Raw genomic sequence first — 19,603 nt, forward strand, 5'->3', positions numbered from 1 at the left:
GAGCGGGCGGTTGAGGTGGACTTCCTGTGGCCACAGAGCCTCTGTGTGGGGGGGGGGGAGGGGGGGAGGATGAGCTGGCGGGTGAGGGGGTGGGGAACGGGGTGTGGGGTGTCGATGGTGCATCGTGTGGTGATGGTAGACGTACGTGTCCCCACAGTGGGGGGGGGGTGGGGAGTGTGAGGGGGGTGAGGGTGAGAGTTGGTCCGTGTGGTGACGTGGGGACATGTTGCGTCCACAGTGGATCTGGGCGTGGGCATGGAGCGGTACCTGGGCCACCGCTACCCCGGGCTGGTGAAGATCGTGCGGAACCACAAGAGGGAGGGGCTGATCCGCGCCCGTCTCCAGGGGTGGAGGGTCTCCAGCGCCCCCATCATCGGCTTCTTCGATGCTCACGTTGAGTTCAACGTCGGCTGGTGAGTGGACGACCTGACCTGCCCAGAATCTATCCCCCTCCCTCTCCCCCCTCCCTCTCCCGAGAGGTTAATTCCCGGGATGGCGGGACTATCATATGCTGAGAGAATGGAGCAGCTGGGCTTGTACACTCTGGAGTTTAGAAGGATGAGAGGGTGTCTCATTGAAACATATAAGATTGTTAAGGGCTTGGACACGCTAGAGACAGGAAACATGTTCCCGATGTTGGGGGAGTCCAGAACCAGGGGCCACAGTTTAAGAATAAGGAGTAAGCCATTTAGAACAGAGACGAGGAAACACCTTTTCTCACAGAGAGTGGTGAGTCTGTGGAATTCTCTGCCTCAGAAGGCGGTGGAGGCTGGTTCTCTGGATGCTTTCAAGAGAGAGCTAGATAGGGCTCTTAAAGATAGCGGAGTCAGGGGATATGGGGAGAAGGCAGGAACGGGGTACTGATTGGGGATGATCAGCCATGATCACATTGAATGGCGGTGCTGGCTCGAAGGGCCGAATGGCCTCTACTCCTGCACCTGTTGTCTATTGTCCCCCCTCTGGCCTGGGGTGGGACGGGACCATCACATCTTCACCTCCTGCAGTGGGACAGACAGGGCTGACCCCCCCCCCGCTGACCCTTGACCCCTCCAATGACCCATGTCCTGTTGCAGGGTGACCCTTGACCCCTCCGCTGACCCTTGACCCCTCCACTGTCCCGTTGCAGGGTGCAGCCGGTCCTGAGCCGGATCAGTGAGGATCGCAGCCGCATCGTGCTGCCGGCCATCGACAACATCAAGTACAACACGTTTGAGGTGCAGCAATACGCCAGCGCTGCCCACGGGTACAACTGGGGCCTGTGGTGCATGTACATCCTGCCCCCACATGCATGGTTGCAGCAGGATGACCAGGCCGCACCCATACGGTGAGCGCAGGGCACGGGGAACGGGGGGGGGGGGCAAGGGAGAGGTGTGTGTGTGTGTGTGTGCGTGTGTATGCGAGCATGTGTGTGTGTGTGTGTGTGTATGTGCGCGCATGTCTCTGTATATGCGTCTGTGTGTGTGTGCGTGTGTATGCAAGCATTTGTGTGTGTGTGTGTGTGTGTGCATGTCTCTGTATATGCGTGTGTGTGTGTGTCTGTGTCTGTGTGTGTCTGTGTGTGCGTGTGTCTGTGTGTGTCTGTGTGTGTGTCTGTGTCTGTGTGTGTGTGTCTGTGTGTGTGTCTGTCTGTGTGTGTGTGTACGTGTGTGTGTCTGTGTGTGTGTCTGTGTCTGTGTGTACGTGTGTGTGTGTCTGTATGTGTGCGTGTGTCTGTGAACATGTGTGTGAGAGTTTGTGTGTGCATGAGTGTGTGTGTGTGTGTGTGCGCGCATGTCTCTGTATATGCCTGTGTGCATGCGTGTGTACCTGGTGCAGTGTGGAGCAGCATCATTGGGACTATTGAAGAATGCATATTCTGGAGTGGATGTAACTGGGCAAAAGCGCAGGGAAGATACAATAAATAAAAAGACAAAAAGACCCTTCCTCAGTCTGAAGAAAGGTCTCGACCCAAAACGTCACCTGTCCATGTTCTCCACGGATGCTGCCTGACCCGCTGAGTTACTCCAGCACTCTGTGTCTATTTTATTCTAAACCAGCACCTGCAGTTCCTTGTACCAACAGGAGAGTGGGATTAATTGGACAGCCACTCAGTGGGCTGAATTACCTCATGATTTTAGTTTAGTTTAGAGATACAGCGCGGAAACAGGCCCTTCGGCCCATCGAGTCCGTGCCGACCAGCGATCCCCGCACACTAACACTATCCTACACACACTAGTAACAATTTATAAATTTCATGGGGGCCAATTAACCTACAAACCTGCACGTCTTTGGAATGTGGGAGGAAACCGGAGCACCCGGAGAAAACCCACGCAGGTCACGGGGAGCACGTGCAAACTCCACACAGACAGCACCCACCACCCTTCGTATAAGTTACCCCTCAGATTCCTATTGAATCTTTTCCCCTTCACCTTAAATCCATGTCCTCTGGCCTTCAATTTCCCCACTCTGGGCAAGAGACTCTACCCGATCTATTCCTCTCATGCCCTTTTGGGTATTAACCGGCATCTGCGGTTCTTTTTTTATCCATTCTTTCCTGATCATTACATAGAAACATAGACAATAGGTGCAGGAGTAGAGGCCATTCGGCCCTTCGAGCCAGCACTGCCATTCAATGTGATCATGGCTGATCATCCACAATCAGTACCCCGTTCCTGCCTTCTCCCCATATCCCTTGATTCCATTAGCCCTAAGAGCTAAATCTATCTCTCTCTTGAAAACATCCAGAGAATTGGCCTCCACTGCCTTCTATGGCAGAGAATTCCACAGATTCACAACTCTGGGTGAAAAGGTTTTTCCTCATCTCAGTCCTAAATGGTCGACCCCTTATTCTTAAACTGTGACCCCTGGTTCTGGACTCTCTCAACATGGGGAACATTTTTCCTGCATCTAGCCTGTCCAATCCCTAAAGAATTCTATGTGTTTCTCTAAGATCCCCTCTCGCCCGTCTAAATTCCAGTGAATACAAGGCCAGCCGACCCATTCTTTCCTCATATGTCAGTCCCGCCATCTCGTGCCTGGAGACATCTTCATGAATCTTTCCCCAAGCTGCTCATGAATGAAATTAAAACCACATCAAAAGGCCTGACGTTGGATATTCTCCACAAAGTGCAGTCAGAAAGATGAAAGGGCCGGTGATGTGGGAACTCCTGGGATGATGGCGACAACAACTGGGGGAAGGGAGACTACTCGTGTTGTCCCACCTCCGTTAAACGCAATGTTTCATCTAACAATCAAAGCAGATTAAAAATGCCCGGTGCAGAATGCCTCTCGCAATCACGGTGGCGCAGCGGTAGAGTTGCTGCCTGACAGCGAATGCAGCGCCGGAGACACGGGTTCCATCCCGACTACGGGCGCTGTCTGTACGGAGTTTGCACGTTCTCCCCGTGAACTGTGTGGGCTTTCTCCGAGACTTTCGGTCTCCTCCCACACTCCAAAGACGTGTATGCTAATTGGCTTGGTATAAATGTAAAAATTGTCCCTAGTGTGTGTGTAGGCTGGTGTTAATGTGCGGGGATCGCTGGTCGGCGCGGACCCGGTGGGCCGAAGGGCCTGTTTCCGTGCTGTATCTCTAAACTAAACTGAGTAACACGATACATTCCTTCTCAATGCTGCCTAATGTTTTGTGCCTGATCCATTAGTGCAACTCCTTGGAGATAATAGATATCTTTTGTACTTCTGAACACTGTGGGATCAAACACAATCTTACACAAGTTTGTGGGCGGCACAGTGGCGCAGCGGGTAGAGCTGCTGCCTCACCTTCGACCCTGACCACGGGCGCTGTCTGTACGGAGTTTGTACATTCTCCCCGCGACCCGCGTGGGTTTTCTCTGGGTGCTCCGGTTTCCTCCCACGCTCCAAGGTCAATTGGCTTCGGTAAAAATTGTAAATTGTCCCGAGTCTGGTGGTGGAGGCAGAGACGATACTGGGGTTGATGAGGCTTTTAGACAGGAACGTGGGCATGCAGCATTCCTGTTCTATGTTTAACCGTTTTCTCAGAACTTGTGTTTTGTGGTTTACTTTGGGGGTCGTACCTTCCGTGGTCACCCTTGGTCTCCCCAATGGGTGAACCTTGTACTGCCCAGTAGGCCCTAGTTCTCCAGATTTTCCCGCTGGGCCCTGGTTCTCCTCACTAGGTCCTGGTTCTCCTCACTGGGCCCTGGTTCCCCTCACTGGGCCCTGGTTCTCCTCACTAGGCCCTGGTTCCCCTCACTGGGCCTTGGTTCTCCTCACTGGGCCCTGGTTCCCCTCACTGGGCCCTTGTTCCCCTCACTGGGCCCTGGTTCTCCTCACTAGGCCCTTGGTCCCTCACTGGGCCCTTGTTCTCCTCACTGGGCCCTGGTTCTCCTCACTAGGCCCTTGTTGTCCTCACTAGGCCCTGGTTCTCCTCACTGGGCCCTGGTTCTCCTCACTAGGCCCTAGTTCCCCTCACTAGGCCCTTGTTCTCCTCACTAGGCCCTTGTTCTCCTCACTGGGCCCTGGTTCTCCTCACTAGGCCATTGCCCTCCTCACTAGGCCCTTGTCCTCCTCATTAGGCCCTTGTTCTACCCAATGTGCCAGGGACTGAGCCTCTGTGCTGTTTTCTGCCTCTCTCTGTGCATGACAGGACGCCGGCAATGATTGGCTGCTCCTTTGTGGTGGACCGGGAGTATTTTGGTGAGATCGGCCTCCTTGACCCGGGGATGGAGGTCTACGGCGGCGAGAACATTGAGCTGGGCATGAGGGTGAGTGGCACATTCCCCACAGGTCGACACACAGAGTGCTGGAGTAACTCAGCGGGTCAGGCAGCATCTGCGGAGAACATAGATAGGTGACGTGTCGAGACCCTTCTTCACAATGGACCCCAACTTCTATGCCGGTTGCACGCCATCAACAAACGGTTCCTTGCCACCTAGACAAGATTCAAGATTCAAGATAGATTTAATTGTCACATGTACCAGATGGCACAGTGAAATGAAATTCCCATACAGCCATACAATAAAAATAAAAATAAAGGACACAACACACTATAGAATTTAACATAAAACATCCCCACACACACAGCAGAATCAGAGTTCCCCATTGTGTGGGAAGGCACCAAAGTCAGTCTCTTCCTCCACTGTTCCCCGTGGTCAGGGCCTACCCAAGCCCTCCGCAGTTGCAGCTACGGGCGGCCCGATGTCCAGGACCGCTCGCCGGGGTGATACAAGTCCGACGTCGGGGCTGCGGGACGTCCAAGCGGCGTGGACACAGAGTCGGCCCCCTCCTACCGGAGTCGGCGGCTTCCAAAGTCCGCAGGCCGCGCCGGGTGGAGACTGCTGCTGGCGGCCCTCTGCAAGGCGCCCCAGGACTCCACGATGTTGTTCAGCACCGCCCGCGTTGGAAGCTCCTCCGCACCAGAGACACTCCTAAAGATTAAGTCTGAAGAAGGGTCTCAATCCGAAACATCGCCTATCCATGTTCTCCACAGATGCTGCCTGACCCGCTGAGTTACTCCAGCACTCTGTGAAACGTCACCTATCCATGTTCTCCACAGATGCTGCCTGACCCGCTGAGTTACTCCAGCACTCTGTGAAACGTCACCTATCCATGTTCTCCACAGATGCTGCCTGACCCGCTGAGTTACACCAGTATTTCATCTCTGTCTTGTGAACTGAACTAAAAACGCGGGCAGGTGGGACTAGTGTAGTTGGGGCATGTTGGTCTGTGGGCAGGTGGGACTAGTGTAGATGGGGCATGTTGGTCTGTGGGCAGGTGGGACTAGTGTAGATGGGGCATGTTGGTCTGTGGGCAGGTGGGACTAGTGTAGATGGGGCATGTTGGTTGGCGTGGGCAAGGTGGGACTAGTGTAGATGGGGCATGTTGGTCCGGGTGGGCAGGTGGGACTAGTGTAGATGGGGCATGTTGGTCTGTGGGCAGGTGGGACTAGTGTAGGTGGGGCATGTTGGTCTGTGGGCAGGTGGGACTAGTGTAGATGGGGCATGTTGGTCTGTGGGCAGGTGGGACTAGTGTAGATGGGGCATGTTGGTCCGGGTGGGCAGGTGGGACTAGTGTAGATGGGGCATGTTGGTCCGGGTGGGCAGGTGGGACTAGTGTAGATGGGGCACGTTGGTTGGCGTGGGCAAGGTGGGACTAGTGTAGATGGGGCATGTTGGTCCGGGTGGGCAGGTGGGACTAGTGTAGATGGGGCATGTTGGTCTGTGGGCAGGTGGGACTAGTGTAGATGGGGCATGTTGGTCTGTGGGCAGGTGGGACTAGTGTAGATGGGGCATGTTGGTCTGTGGGCAGGTGGGACTAGTGTAGATGGGGCATGTTGGTCCGGGTGGGCAGGTGGGACTAGTGTAGATGGGGCATGTTGGTCCGGGTGGGCAGGTGGGACTAGTGTAGATGGGGCATGTTGGTCCGGGTGGGCAGGTGGGACTAGTGTAGATGGGGCATGTTGGTCTGTGGGCAGGTGGGACTAGTGTAGGTGGGGCACGTTGGTCTGTGGGCAGGTGGGACTAGTGTAGATGGGGCACGTTGGTTGGCGTGGGCAAGGTGGGACTAGTGTACATGGGGCACGTTGGTCTGTGGGCAGGTGGGACTAATGTAGGTGGCAGGTGGGACTAGTGTAGATGGGGCATGTTGGTCGGCGTGGGCAAGGTGGGACTAGTGTACATGGGGCACGTTGGTCTGTGGGCAGGTGGGACTAGTGTAGATGGGGCACGTTGGTTGGCGTGGGCAAGGTGGGACTAGTGTAGATGGGGCACGTTGGTTTGCGTGGGCAAGGTGGGACTAGTGTAGATGGGGCACGTTGGTTGGCGTGGGCAAGGTGGGACTAGTGTAGATGGGGCACGTTGGTTGGCGTGGGCAAGGTGGGACTAGTGTAGATGGGGCACGTTGGTCTGGGTGGGCAGGTGGGACTAGTGTAGATGGGGCACGTTGGTCGGCGTGGGCAAGGTGGGACTAGTGTACATGGGGCACGTTGGTCTGTGGGCAAGGTGGGACTAGTGTAGGTGGCAGGTGGGACTAGTGTAGATGGGGCACGTTGGTCGGCGTGGGCAAGCTGGGCTGAAGGGCCTGTTTCCACACCATACGTCTCTGAGACCCTCTGTGCCTCTCTGGCCTGGGATAGGATTCGATCCGAAATCTCCCGCTTGTTCCCAGCAGAATGTCCCCTTCCCTCAGTCAGTCAGGATCCTGCAGACTTTAAAATTCATCGCAGCAACCGTGCTGGAGAAGAAATATGAATGTAAAGTATAGATTGAAATACTTCCATCTGTGTGAGAGCATTGATCCATGACGACAGTGGCTGGTGGTGAAGACAGATACTGTGATCTAATTAAATTCCTTTCAGATCCAGGCAGTGCGGCAGAGATCAAAGAACCGTGCGCTGCTCGTTACCTGTGCTAACACGGGGCCGGGCGCTAGTCTGTATTAATGGCGGCCGTCTCTCACGGCAGCTCAGAGATGTTCCAGTACGCTGGGCTCTGGAGACGGACACCTGTGTTGCCCCCTGGGTAGCGATCGCGTGCTTCAGACCATCAACCAAACAAATGGATCCTTTGGTGGGGCACGGTGGCGCAGCGGTAGAGTTGCTGCCTCACAGCGCCGGAGACCCGGGTTCGATCCCGACTACGGGTGCTGTCTGTACGGAGTTTGCACGTTCTCCCCATGACCTGCGTGGGTTTCCTCCGAGATCTCCGGTTTCCTCCCACACTCCAAAGACCAGCGGGTTTGTGGGTTAATTGGCTTCGGTATTAATCAAAATTGTCCCTAGTGTGTGTAGGATAGTGTTAGTGTGCGGGGATCGCTAGTCAGCACGGACTCGGTGGGCCGAAGGGCCTGTCTCCATGCTGCGTCTCTGACCTAAACTAATTTAAATCCCCCTGTGCCCAGTCTGAAGAAGGGTCTCGATAGGACAGGGTTGTAGGGATATGGGCCAAACAATGGGACTAGCTTAAATAGGCCATCTTGTTGAGCATGGATGAGCTGGGCCGAAGGGCCTGTTTCCATTCTAGGTTACTCGAGAGCTGCTCTAAACATTCCAGGGCAAATCTAATTTTTTTTTAAATGACCAAAATGTAATTTGGTTTGTGCTAATTAAATATTCACGTCTGTGTTGCTGATTGATAGAGAAACATTTCGAGTTAATTGTTGTTCTAATATAATCACTTTAGTCAGGCAGGCAGGCCTGCTTTACACAGCTGCAATTACATCCTTTTTATTAAATTAGTTATTTGGTTGTTGAAATTGCTTTAATAAGGCCTTTGCTCAATCAGATTGGATAATCTGTTTTCTTAATATGAGATTTACCAACCAGATTTGTATATTTTTGATTACGTTATTTTACCTCTCTGATTGAGACCCTTGCTGCAACTTAAATTTGATTGATTGAAAGACACGGCGTGGAAACAGGCCCTTCGGCCCGCCGAGCCCGTGCCAGCCATCTCCTGTAATCATTGCCCTTCTCACCCTAAAACGTTGCCCTCTAGTTTGGTTTAGTTTAGAGATACAGCGCAGAAACAGGCCCTTCGGCCCGCCGAGTCCGTGCCGACCAGCGATCCCCGCACACTAACTCGACCCTGCGCACACTAGGGACAATAGGTGCAGGAGTAGAGGCCATTCAGCCCTTCGAGCCAGCACCGCCATTCAATGTGATCATGGCTGATCATCCACAATCAGTTCCCCGTTCCTGCCTTCTCCCCATATCCCCTGACTCCGCTATTTTTAAGAGCCCTATCTAGCTCTCTCTTGAAAGTATCCAGAGAACCGGCCTCCACCGCCCTCTGAGGCAGAGAATTCCACAGACTCTCCACTCTCTGTGAGAAAAAGTGTTTCCTCGTCTCCGTTCTAAATGGCTTACTCCTTATTCTTAAACTGTGGCCCCTGGTTCTAGACTCCCCCAACATCGGGAACATGTTTCCTGCCTCTAGCGTGTCCAAACCCTTAACAATCTTAAGTGTTTCAATGAGATAACCTCTCATCCTTCTAAACTCCAGAGTGTACAAGCCCAGCTGCTCCATTCTCTCAGCATATGACAGTCCCGCCATCCCGGGAATTAACCTTGTAAACCTACACTGGGCTCCCTCAATAGCAAGAATGTCCTTCCACAAATTAGGGGACCAAAACTGCACACAATACTCCAGGTGTGGTCTCACTAGGGCCCTGTACAACTGCAGAAGGGCCTCTTTGCTCCTATAATTTACATTTACACTTTACACCAAGCCAATTAACCTATGAGCCTGCACGTCTTTGGAGTGTAGGAGGAAACCGAAGATCTCGGAGAAAACCCACGGGGAGAACATACAAACTCCGCGCAGGCAGCACCCATGGTCAGGATGGAACCCGTGTCTCCGGCGCTGTAAGGCAGCAACTCTACCGCTGCGCCACCGTGCCGCTGTGATGCATTCTGACTTTTTCAGAAAGCCCAACTTGGGGAAAAGGTTGTGACTGTCGACCCTATCTATGCCTCTCATCATTTTATAAACTTCTACCAGGTCTCCCCTCAACCTCCGGCATTCCTGGGAGAACAATCCAAGTCTGTCCAACCTCTCCCTGTAGCTGAAACGCTCTAATCCTAGTAAACCTCCTCTGCACCCTCTCCAAAGCCCCCACATCCATCGTTCCTGCAATGGGGTGACCAGAACTGCCCGCAATGCTCCACATGTGCCTGACCATATTGCTTTTATTCCTCTTTGTCAACGTGTCAATTGTTAAAAGATTTTGAGAAAATGGGCTGTGACAGGTCCAGATATTTCAAACGTGGCCGAACCAACGTTTTATAAAAAAGGGCACAGAGTGCTGGAGTAACTCAGCGGGTCAGGCAGCATCTGTGGAGAACATGGATAGGTGACGTTTCACAGAGTGCTGGAGTTACTCAGCGGGTCAGGCAGCATCTGTGGAGAACATGGATAGGTGGCGTTTCACAGAGTGCTGCAGTAACTCAGCGGGTCAGGCAGCATCTGTGGAGAACATGGATAGGTGACGTTTCACAGAGTGCTGGAGTAACTCAGCGGGTCAGGCAGCATCTGTGGAGAACATGGATAGGTGACGTTTCGGGTCGGGACACTTCTTCAGGCTCAAGAAACTGCAGGTGCTGGTTTACAGAAAAAGACACAAAGTGCTGGAGTAACTCAGCGGGTCAGGCAGCATCTGTGGAGAACATTGTTTGACGATGTTTAGGGTCAGGACCCTTCTTGAACCTGAATGGATAGGATGGTCCATGTTCTCCGCAGATGCTGCCTGACCCGCTGAGTTACTCCAGCACTCTGTGTCTGTCTCAGGTTCAAACCAGCATCTGCATTTCCTTGTTGCTACAGATGTATTTCTCTTTCAGCGACATCTCTGTGACTCCCTGTCTCACAAAGCTGCTGCGACAGAGAGAGAGAGAGAGAGAGTCTAGGAATTCACCATCCTGAATTTCAAAGAGAAGGCATTTTAATAAACCAGTGTGCAAAGTATTAGCTTAGAAAATAAATTGACAGTTGAAATAATGAAGTGAAAATAATAGGTGCCAATTGTAAGCCTGCGTTGTTTAACGGACCAAGATCTTGCCTAAAGCTGTTAGAAGTGATTATCACTTAGAAATGTAACAGTCTGGATAATGCAGGTGCGTGGTTCCTTGCAGGTCAAGCTGCAGGTAGGTCGCGTGGTCAAAAAGGCTTTTGGCACATTGCCAGGTGCTGGCACGAAGGGCCGAATGGCCTACTCCTGCACCTATTATCTGCTGTGTATCATTCATGAGTATTGAGTATAGAAGTTGGGAGGTCACGTTACACTTGTATAAGACGTTGGTGAAGCCGTATTTAGAATATTGTGTTCAGTTCTGGGCACCGTGTTACAGGAAAGATGTTGTCGAGCTGGAGAGGGGGCAGAGAAGATTCACGAGGATGTTGCCAGGACTAGAGGGTGTGAGCTACAGGGAGAGGTTGAGTAGGCTGGGACTCTATTCCTTGGAGCGCAGGAGGATGAGGGGTGATCTTATAGAGGTACTATATATAAGAACATGAGGGGAATAGATCAGGTAGATGCACAGAGTCTCTTGCCCTGATTTGGGGAATCGAGGACCAGAGGACATGGGTTAAAGATGAAGGGGAAAAGATTTAATAGGAATCTGAGGGGTAACTTTTTCAGACGGAGGGTGGTGGGTGTATGGAACGAGCTGTTGGATAGGGCCAGTGTACACCTGACACAGGTGATTGTTTAACTGCAAAGAGGCAGGCATGGCAGCATCTATGGAGAGAAGGAATTGGCGACGTTTTGGGTCGAGACCCTCTGGGACCCTCTGCCCGGTTTGTTGTGCGGTTAGTGGGCAGTCACGGTGGCACTGCGGTAGAGTTGCTGCCTTGCAGAGCTTACAGCACCGGAGACCCGGGTTCGATCCAGACTACAGGTGCTGTCTGTATGGAGTTTGCACGTTCGCCCCGTGACCCGCGTGGGTTTTCTCCGGGTGCTCCGGTTTCCTCCCACACTACAAAGACGTGCAGGTTTGTTGGTTAATTGGCTCGGTCTAAGTGTGAATTGTCCCTGGTGTGTGTGGGATAGTGTTAGTGTGCGGGGATCGCTGGTCGGCACGGACCCGGTGGGCCGAAGGGCCTTTTTAGTTCTAAAACTAATCTATTGTGTCTGCCAGGCTGCAGTAAGTAGGAATTGCTTTTTTCTGGGCCGAGTGCTAATGATGTTTAAACACTCTTGACTCTTAATTGCTGTGGAGAGCTCAGCCCAGCGCGGCATTTACAGGTGAACAGGTTTGCTGTTGAATAAATGTCTCATCTGGTTCAGCCTGTCAGCTGTCATTGTTGCCTCACACTCAAGCTGACAGCAGCCTCCACTCTGCAGCTCTCCAGCAGTTTAATGTCAAACCCAAACCCACTGTCTGTCAGCTCCTCACTCAAAACATGCACATGGAACTGCAGGCAGAAAAAAGACACAGAGTGCTGGAGTAACTCAGCGGGTCAGGCAGCATCTGTGGAGAACATGGACAGGTGACGTTTTGGGTTGGGACCCTTCTTTAGATTGGTCCAAAGAAATTCCAAGAATCACCTATCCATGTTCTCCACAGATGCTGCCTGACCCGCTGAGTTACTCCAGCACTCTGTGTGTTTTTTTGTTAACCAGCATCTGCAGTTCCTTGTGTCGACTCAATTCTCTGTCCAGTGAAGGCCAGTGTGCCAAAAGCCGCCTTCATTAAGGGCGGCAGGCACGGTGGCGCAGCGGTAGAGTTGCTGCCTCACAGCGCCAGAGACACGGGTTCGATCCTGACTGCGGGTGCTGTCTGTGTGGGTGGAGTTTGCACGTTCTCTCCCTGTGGCCGTGTGGGTTTTCTCCGGGTGCTCCGGTTTCCTCCCACATCCCAAAGACGTGCGTGTTTGTAGGTTAACTGGCCTTCTGTAAATTGCCACTAACGTGTGGGATAGAACTAGTGTGAGGGTGAGCGCTGGTCAGCACAGACCCAGTGATCGCTGGTCAGCACAGACCCAGTGATCGCTGGTCAGCACGGACTCAGTGATCGCTGGTCGGCACAGACCCGGTGACCGCTGGTCAGCACAGACCCGGTGATCGCTGGTCAGCACAGACCCAGTGACCGCTGGTCAGCACAGACCCGGTGATCCCTGGTCAGCACGGACCCAGTGATCGCTGGTCAGCACAGACCCGGTGATCGCTGGTCAGCACGGACCCGGTGACCGCTGGTCAGCACAGACCCAGTGATCGCTGGTCAGCACAGACCCGGTGGGCTGTGGAACCTGTTTCCGCGCTGTATCTCTAAAACTAAAGCTGAACGGGGTACCTACTGTGCCTGCCTGTCGCATGGGGAATACTGCGAGCAATTTTCAGCCCGATATCTGTGGAGGGATGTGTTGCAAATGATCAGACTCAGGCATAGCGATTAGAATCCATAGTCTTTTATTAGCAACTGCAGAGGAAACACAAGGTGCTTTCATCTCCACATGCAAATTACTAGTCTGCCAGGGGGAGAGAGAGAGCTCTCTAATAAGCCTGTGGGCAGAGCAAGAGATGAGTGACACTAATCTAGAGGATGTATGTATGGAGAGAAGGCCGGAACGGGGTACCGATTGGAGATGATCAGCCATGATCATATTGAATGGCGGTGCTGTCTGGAAGGGCCGAGTGGCCTACTCCTGCACCTGTTGTGTGTGTTTCAGGTGTGGCAGTGCGGAGGTAGCATGGAGGTGCTGCCGTGCTCGCGGGTCGCCCACATCGAGCGCACCAAGAAGCCGTACAACAACGACATCGATTACTACGCCAAGCGTAACGCGCTCCGCGCCGCTGAGGTCTGGATGGACGACTTCAAATCCCACGTCTACATGGCTTGGAACATCCCCATCAACGTGAGTCCAATCGAGACGGGAAGCGCGGCACGGTGGCGCAGCGGGTAGAGCTGCTGCCTCACAGCGCCAGAGACCCGGGTTCCATCCCGACCACGGGCGCTGTCTGTACACAGTTTGCACGTTCTCCCCGTGACCTGCGTGGGGTTTCTCCGGGTGCTCCGGTTTCCTCCCACACTCCAAAGACGTGCAGGTTTGTAGGTTAATTGCCGTTGTGTAAATGTGAAATTGTCCCCAGTGTGTGTAGGAAAGTGTTAGTGTGCGGAGATCGCTGGTCGGTGAAAAGTGTTAGTGTGTGGAGATCGCTGGTCGGTGAAGATTCGGGCCGAAGGGTCAGTTTCCGCGCTGTATCTCTAAACTAAACTGAACTCAACTGAGTCTTGAGTTCAGAAGTTGGGAGGACACGTTGCAGTTACATTTACAGTATTGTGTTCAGTTCTGGGCTCCACATTAAAACAATGACCTTGTCAAGTTGGAGAGGGTGCAGAGAAGATTCACGAGGATGTCGCCTAGACTCAAGTGTCTGAGCTAGAGAGAGAGAGGTTGACCAGGTTGGGTCTCTATTCTCTGGAGCGCAGGAGGATGAGGGGAGATCTATAGAGGTGTATAAAATCATGAGGGGAATAGATCGGGTAGATGCACAGAGTCTTTTACCTAGAGTACATTTCTTGACCAATGTGTACCAAGGAACAGTGAAATGCTAGTCAGATAATTGTCATACATATGTACAATCTCTGATGTACAGCCCAGATGAGAACAACCGTGCTCTATACAAGTACATTATTTAGTGTAGAATATAGTGTTATAGCATTATACAGAGAAAGTGCAGATTTAAAAAATAAAAGTGCGAGGCCCGCAATGAGGTGGGTTGGAGGATCGGGAGCACACCCCAGCGTTCAATGGTCTGATGGCAGCGGGGAAGAAGCTGTTCCTGCATCTAGTGGCGGGAGCTTTCAAGCTTTTGACCGTCGGCGAGGGCTGCGGAGGGAATGGGCTAGACCGGGTGATGGGACGGACGGGGGGGAATGGCCTCAGGGGGTGCTCCGGGCTCCGTTAACCATTCCTGTTCGCCCTCTCCAGAACCCGGGGGTTGACTTTGGGAACGTGTCGGAGCGCGTGGCGCTACGCAAGAGGCTGAACTGCCGGAGTTTCCAGTGGTACCGAGACAATGTCTACCCAGAGATGAGGATGTACAACAACACCCTGACCTACGGAGAGGTGAGCGCGTAACACACGGACCGCGTTTGGATGCACCGCGCCCGTGCTCGCCGCAGTTTAAAAGATTGAGGGGGGACCCCATTGAAAGGCCTGGATAGAGTGGATGTGGAGAGGATGTTTCCACTAGTGGGAGAGTCTAAGACCAGAGGTCACAGCCTCAGAATTAAAGGATGTTCCTTTAGGAAGGAGATGAGGAGGAATTTCTTTAGTCAGAGGGTGGTGAATCTGTGGAATTCTTTGCCACAACACCAGCGAGTTGGGCCGAAGGGCCTGTTTCCTGCGCTGTATCTCAACTAAGGTGGACGACTCTTGCAGAACGTCACAGAAATTCCTCCTCGTCTCCTTCCTAAAGGAACGTGCTTTAAATCAGAGGCTGTGCCCTCTAGTCCTAGACTCTGCCACTAGTGGGAACATCCTCTCCACATCCACTGTCCAGGCCTTTCACCGTTACATTAGACCTGCAGTTAGTTGTCCACTGTTTAATGCCACAGGTGAGGAACAGCAAGGTGAGCGGCTACTGCCTAGACCAGGGCCAGGAGGAAGATGACATGGCCATCCTCTACCCCTGTCATGGAATGACATCTCAGGTAGGACCACGGTGCCTCTGCTCCACCCCCCACCCCCCCCCCCCACCCTTGTAATAGCCCTGTCCCACTGTACGAGGTAATTCAAGAGCTCTCCCGAGTTTAAAAATAAATCAAACTCGTGGTAAGCACGTAGAATGTACGTAGTGGGTACGTCGGAGCTCGGGACGTCTCTTAGCGGCTCGTAACGTTTACGGCAGGTACCCGGGGAAACGCGGTAAGCTCGGGAAGACTCGTGAAGATTTTACAACATGTTGAAAAATGTCCACAAGAGCCCCTAAAAATAGCGGAGTCAGGGGATATGGGGAGAAGGCAGGAACAGGGTACTGATTGGGGATGATCAGCCATGATCACACTGAATGGCGGTGCTGGCTCGAAGGGCCGAATGGCCTACAGCTGCACCTATTGTCTATTGTCTACCTGCGAGTGGCTATTAGCATAATTCTCCGAGTTCGAATCAGGGCAAACTCGGGAGAAGTTTTGAATGAACTCATACAGTGGGACAGGGCCATGAGGCAGCAACTCTTCCCCCCCCCCTGTTTACCTAAAAGGCTGTTAGACACACATACCGATAGGCCGGAATGAGTGTGATATGGACCAAGGAGCTTTTGCTCCAGAATTTTGTAGCTGAATCGGCCCTCTGTGACATCGTCCCCCTGGTGTGTGGGAAGTGGATGGGAACGTGGGATAATGTAGAACTGGTGTGTAACCGGGCGATCGCTGGTCGGTGGGCTGAAGGGCCGAAGGGCCCGTTTCCACGCTGTATCTCTAAACTAACCATTGATTGAAGATAAACAAAAAATGCTGGAGAAACTCAGCGGGTGAGGCAGCATCTATGGAGCAAAGGAATAGGTGACGTTTCGGGTCGAGACCCTGAAGGTATAGGTGACGTTTCGGGTCGAGACCCTTCCGGGTCTCGACCCGAAACGTCACCTATTCCTTCGCTCCACAGATGCTGCCTCACCCGCTGAGATTCTCCAGCATTTTTGTCATCAGTCTGAAGAAGGATTTTGACCCGAAACGTCCACAGACGGCTGTGGAGGCCACAAGTCAGTGGATATTTTTAAGGCAGAGATAGATAGATTAGTGTGATTGGTGCGGGTGTCAGGGGTTACGGGGAGAAGGCAGGAGAATGGGGTTAGGAGGTAGAGGTAGATCAGCCACGATTGAGTGGCGGAGTAGACTTGACGGGCCGAATGGCCTAATTCTGCTGCTATCACATATGGCCGTGTGAACACTGCCCTGGGCAACAGTGTATTCCAGGAACGCACTGCCCACTATCACTGACTTGGTGTATAATTCCTGCATCCTCCCACATCACAGTCGATGGTCGGGGATCGCTAGTCGGCGCGGACACGGTGGGCCGAAGGGCCTGTTTCCCCGCTGTATCTCCGTATTACCTTGCATCTAACACTAACGCTGGATGTATAAAGCGATCACTGTCAGTAAAATTCTTCTAAAATATTTAAATGCATGCAGGGAATGAAATGAGTAGATTGAGCATTAAATATTGATGTGCCTGGAATATTCCAGGCCTGGCAGTTATCCTCGTAAAAGCATCTTTACGAGGATGTTGCCAGGACTCGAGGGGCCTGAGCTACAGGGAGAGGATGGCAGCTGGGTCTTTATTCCTTGGAGCGCACGGGGATGAGGATTAATTTAGTGATAAGGAAACAGGCCCTTCGGCCCATCGAGTCCGTGCCGACCAGCGATCCCCGCACACTAACACTATCCTACACACACTAGGGACAATTTACACTTACACCAAAGCCAATTAACCTACAAACCCGCACGTCTTTGGAGTGTGGGAGGAAACCGAAGATCTCTGAGAAAACCCACACGGGTCACGGGGAGAACGTACAAACTCCGTACAGACAGCGCCCGTAGTCGGGATGGAACCCGGGTCTCCGGCGCTGTGAGGCAGCAGCTCTACCCGCTGCGCCACCGTGTATAAGTTCATGAGGGGAAAAGATAAAGTGAATGAAGTATTTTGCCGAGAGTAGGGGAATGACAAACCAGGGGACACAGGATTAGGGTAAGGGGGGGGAAAGAATTAATAGGAACCTGAGGGGTATCTTTTTCGCACAGAGGGTGGTGGGTGTATGGAACAAGCTGATGCAGAAGGTAGTTGTGGCAGGCATAATCGGAAGGTATAATTTGGACAGGTACATGGATAGGAAAGGTTTAGAGGAACATGGGCCAAATGTGGGCAGCTGGGACTAGTGTAGATGGGGCATGATGGTCGGGCATGGATGAGTTGGGCCGAAGAGCCTGTTTCCCTGCTGTGACTTCTCTCTGGAGATAACTCCGACACTTGGGAATAATATCCAGCACTCTGTGTCTGCACACCAAAAAACATTTAGCCAATCCGGAATTAAAATAAAGACACTTTGCCAAAATCAATTTCCAAAATCCTCGTCGGCTTTCAAACATATTTTGAACTTTATCCTTGATTTGTTAAATCAATTCCATCAAACCAGGTGAACAATCAGGCCTGGTGCAGTCACCTCCTGAGAATCGCATCTCTCATTATTCCAGTGTCTGATTACTCGCTGTGAAAGGAATCTAAATCAGTCGGCTCACTGATTTGCTGCAGAATATTACATCAACATCGAATATTGGACAAGTGTCTTCAGAATGCAGCAGTCCTTTTATTTATTATGCATAAGGAGAGAACCAAAACTGAAAGCCCTTCTTGTCTTCTCTGCCATTCAGTAAGGACCAGAATAGCACAGGAACAGGCCCTTCGGCCCACTGTGTCTGTACTACTATGGTACTATGTACCACTATTATGGAGTCACAGAGTGATACAGCATGGAATCAGGCCCTTCGGCCCAACTTGTCCACACCAGCCAACATGTCCCAGCTGCACTAGTCCCACCTGCCTGCGTTTGGTCCATATCCCTCCAAACACTGCACGGTGGCGCAGCGGTAGAGTTGCTGCCTCACAGCGCCAGGGACCCGGGTTCGATCCTGACTACGGGCGCTGTCTGTACGGGGTTTGTACGTTCTCCCCATGACCTGCGTGGGTTTTCTCCAATGTGTTTAAGAAGGAACTGCAGATGCTGGAAAATCAAAGGTAGACAAAAGTGCTGGAGAAACTCAGCGGGTGAGGCAGCATCTATGGAGCGAAGTTCCATGGAACTCTATGGAACTCACCCGCTGAGTTTCTCCAGAATGTTTGTTTATCTTCAATCAATGGTTAGTTTAGAGACACAGCGTGGAGTTTTCTCCGATATTTTCGGTTCCCTCCCACACTCCAAAGACGTGCGGGTCTGCAGGTTAAATGACTTGGTATAAGCATAAATTGTCCCTAGTGTGTGTAGGATAGTGTTAGTGTGCGGGGATCGCTGGTCGATGCGGTCTCAGTGTTTCCGTGCTGTATCTCTGAATTAAACTCAACTCAACTGACTGTCAAAGGAGGTGACAGAACCAGATATGGCCACTATGTTTAAAGGCACTTGAATACGCAATGCCTAGAAGGATATAGGCACCAATGTGGGCAAGTGGTATTAGCATAGATGGGCAGGAAAGTTGGCATGGACATTGTGGGCCGAAGGGCCTGTTTCAGTGCCGTATGACATTGTGACTAATGAAAATCTGGAATGTAAAAGCTCAGAATAGTGGCTTCAAATCTCTGGAGTACTTTGTACTGAATCCCAGTATAAAAGTTACAAAAATAATAAAATGATAAGAGACGTAGAGAAGGTAGACAGTCAGGGTGGGAGTGTCCAAGACTAGAGGGCGCAGCTTTATGGTGAGAGGGGTAAAGTATAAAGGAGGTGTGCGGGGCAGGTTTTTTTTACACAGAGGGTGGTGGGTGCCTGGAACGTGCTGCCAGGGGTGGGGGTGGGGGCAGATACGATCGTGGTGTTTACGAGGCTTTTAGACAGGCACATGGATATGCAGGGAATGGAGGGATCACGTGTGGGCAGATTGGAGTTTGTCTTGGCATCATGTCCAGCACAGGCATTGCGGGCCGAAGGGCCTGTTCCTGGGCTGTAGACAATAGATAATAGACAATAGGTACAGGAGTAGGCCATTCGGCCCTTCGAGCCAGCACCGTCATTCAATGTGATCATGGCTGATCATCCCCAATCAGTACCCCGTTCCTGCCTTCTCCCCATATCCCCTGACTCCGCTATCTTCAAGAGCCCTATCTAGCTCTCTCTTGAAAGTTTCTAGAGAACCGGCCTCCACCGCCCTCTGAGGCAGAGAATTCCACAGACTCACAACCCTCTGTGTGAAAAAGTGTTTCCTCATCTCCGTGCTAAATGGCTTACCCCTTATTCTTAAACTGTGTGTGGCCCCTGGTTCTGGAGTCCCCCAACATCGGGAACATGTTTGGAGCGAAGGAAATAGGAAACGTTGCCTATTTCCTTCGCTCCATAGATGCTGCTGCACCCGCTGAGTTTCTCCAGCACTTTTGTCTACCTTCGATTTTCCAGCATCTGCAGTTCCTTCTTAAACACTCGGGAACATGTTTCCTGCCTCTAG

At 52.2% G+C, this 19,603-nt stretch overlaps 1 protein-coding gene across 1 annotated transcript in view; it reads left to right on the top strand.

The window, feature by feature from the left end:
- Nucleotides 1–255: 255 nt before the first annotated feature.
- galnt9 (polypeptide N-acetylgalactosaminyltransferase 9) overlaps nucleotides 256–19,603 on the top strand; it is a 33,030-nt gene continuing 13,682 nt past the window's right edge. The window contains exons 1-6 of the mRNA XM_033043930.1: nucleotides 256–413; nucleotides 1,127–1,324; nucleotides 4,604–4,721; nucleotides 13,122–13,307; nucleotides 14,385–14,522; nucleotides 15,014–15,109. Coding sequence (XP_032899821.1) covers nucleotides 256–413; nucleotides 1,127–1,324; nucleotides 4,604–4,721; nucleotides 13,122–13,307; nucleotides 14,385–14,522; nucleotides 15,014–15,109 — 894 coding nt within the window. The remainder of the gene's footprint in view (nucleotides 414–1,126; nucleotides 1,325–4,603; nucleotides 4,722–13,121; nucleotides 13,308–14,384; nucleotides 14,523–15,013; nucleotides 15,110–19,603) is intronic.

Source organism: Amblyraja radiata, chromosome 25 (assembly GCF_010909765.2).
Source record: "Amblyraja radiata isolate CabotCenter1 chromosome 25, sAmbRad1.1.pri, whole genome shotgun sequence".
NCBI classification, from domain to species: Eukaryota; Metazoa; Chordata; class Chondrichthyes; order Rajiformes; family Rajidae; genus Amblyraja; species Amblyraja radiata.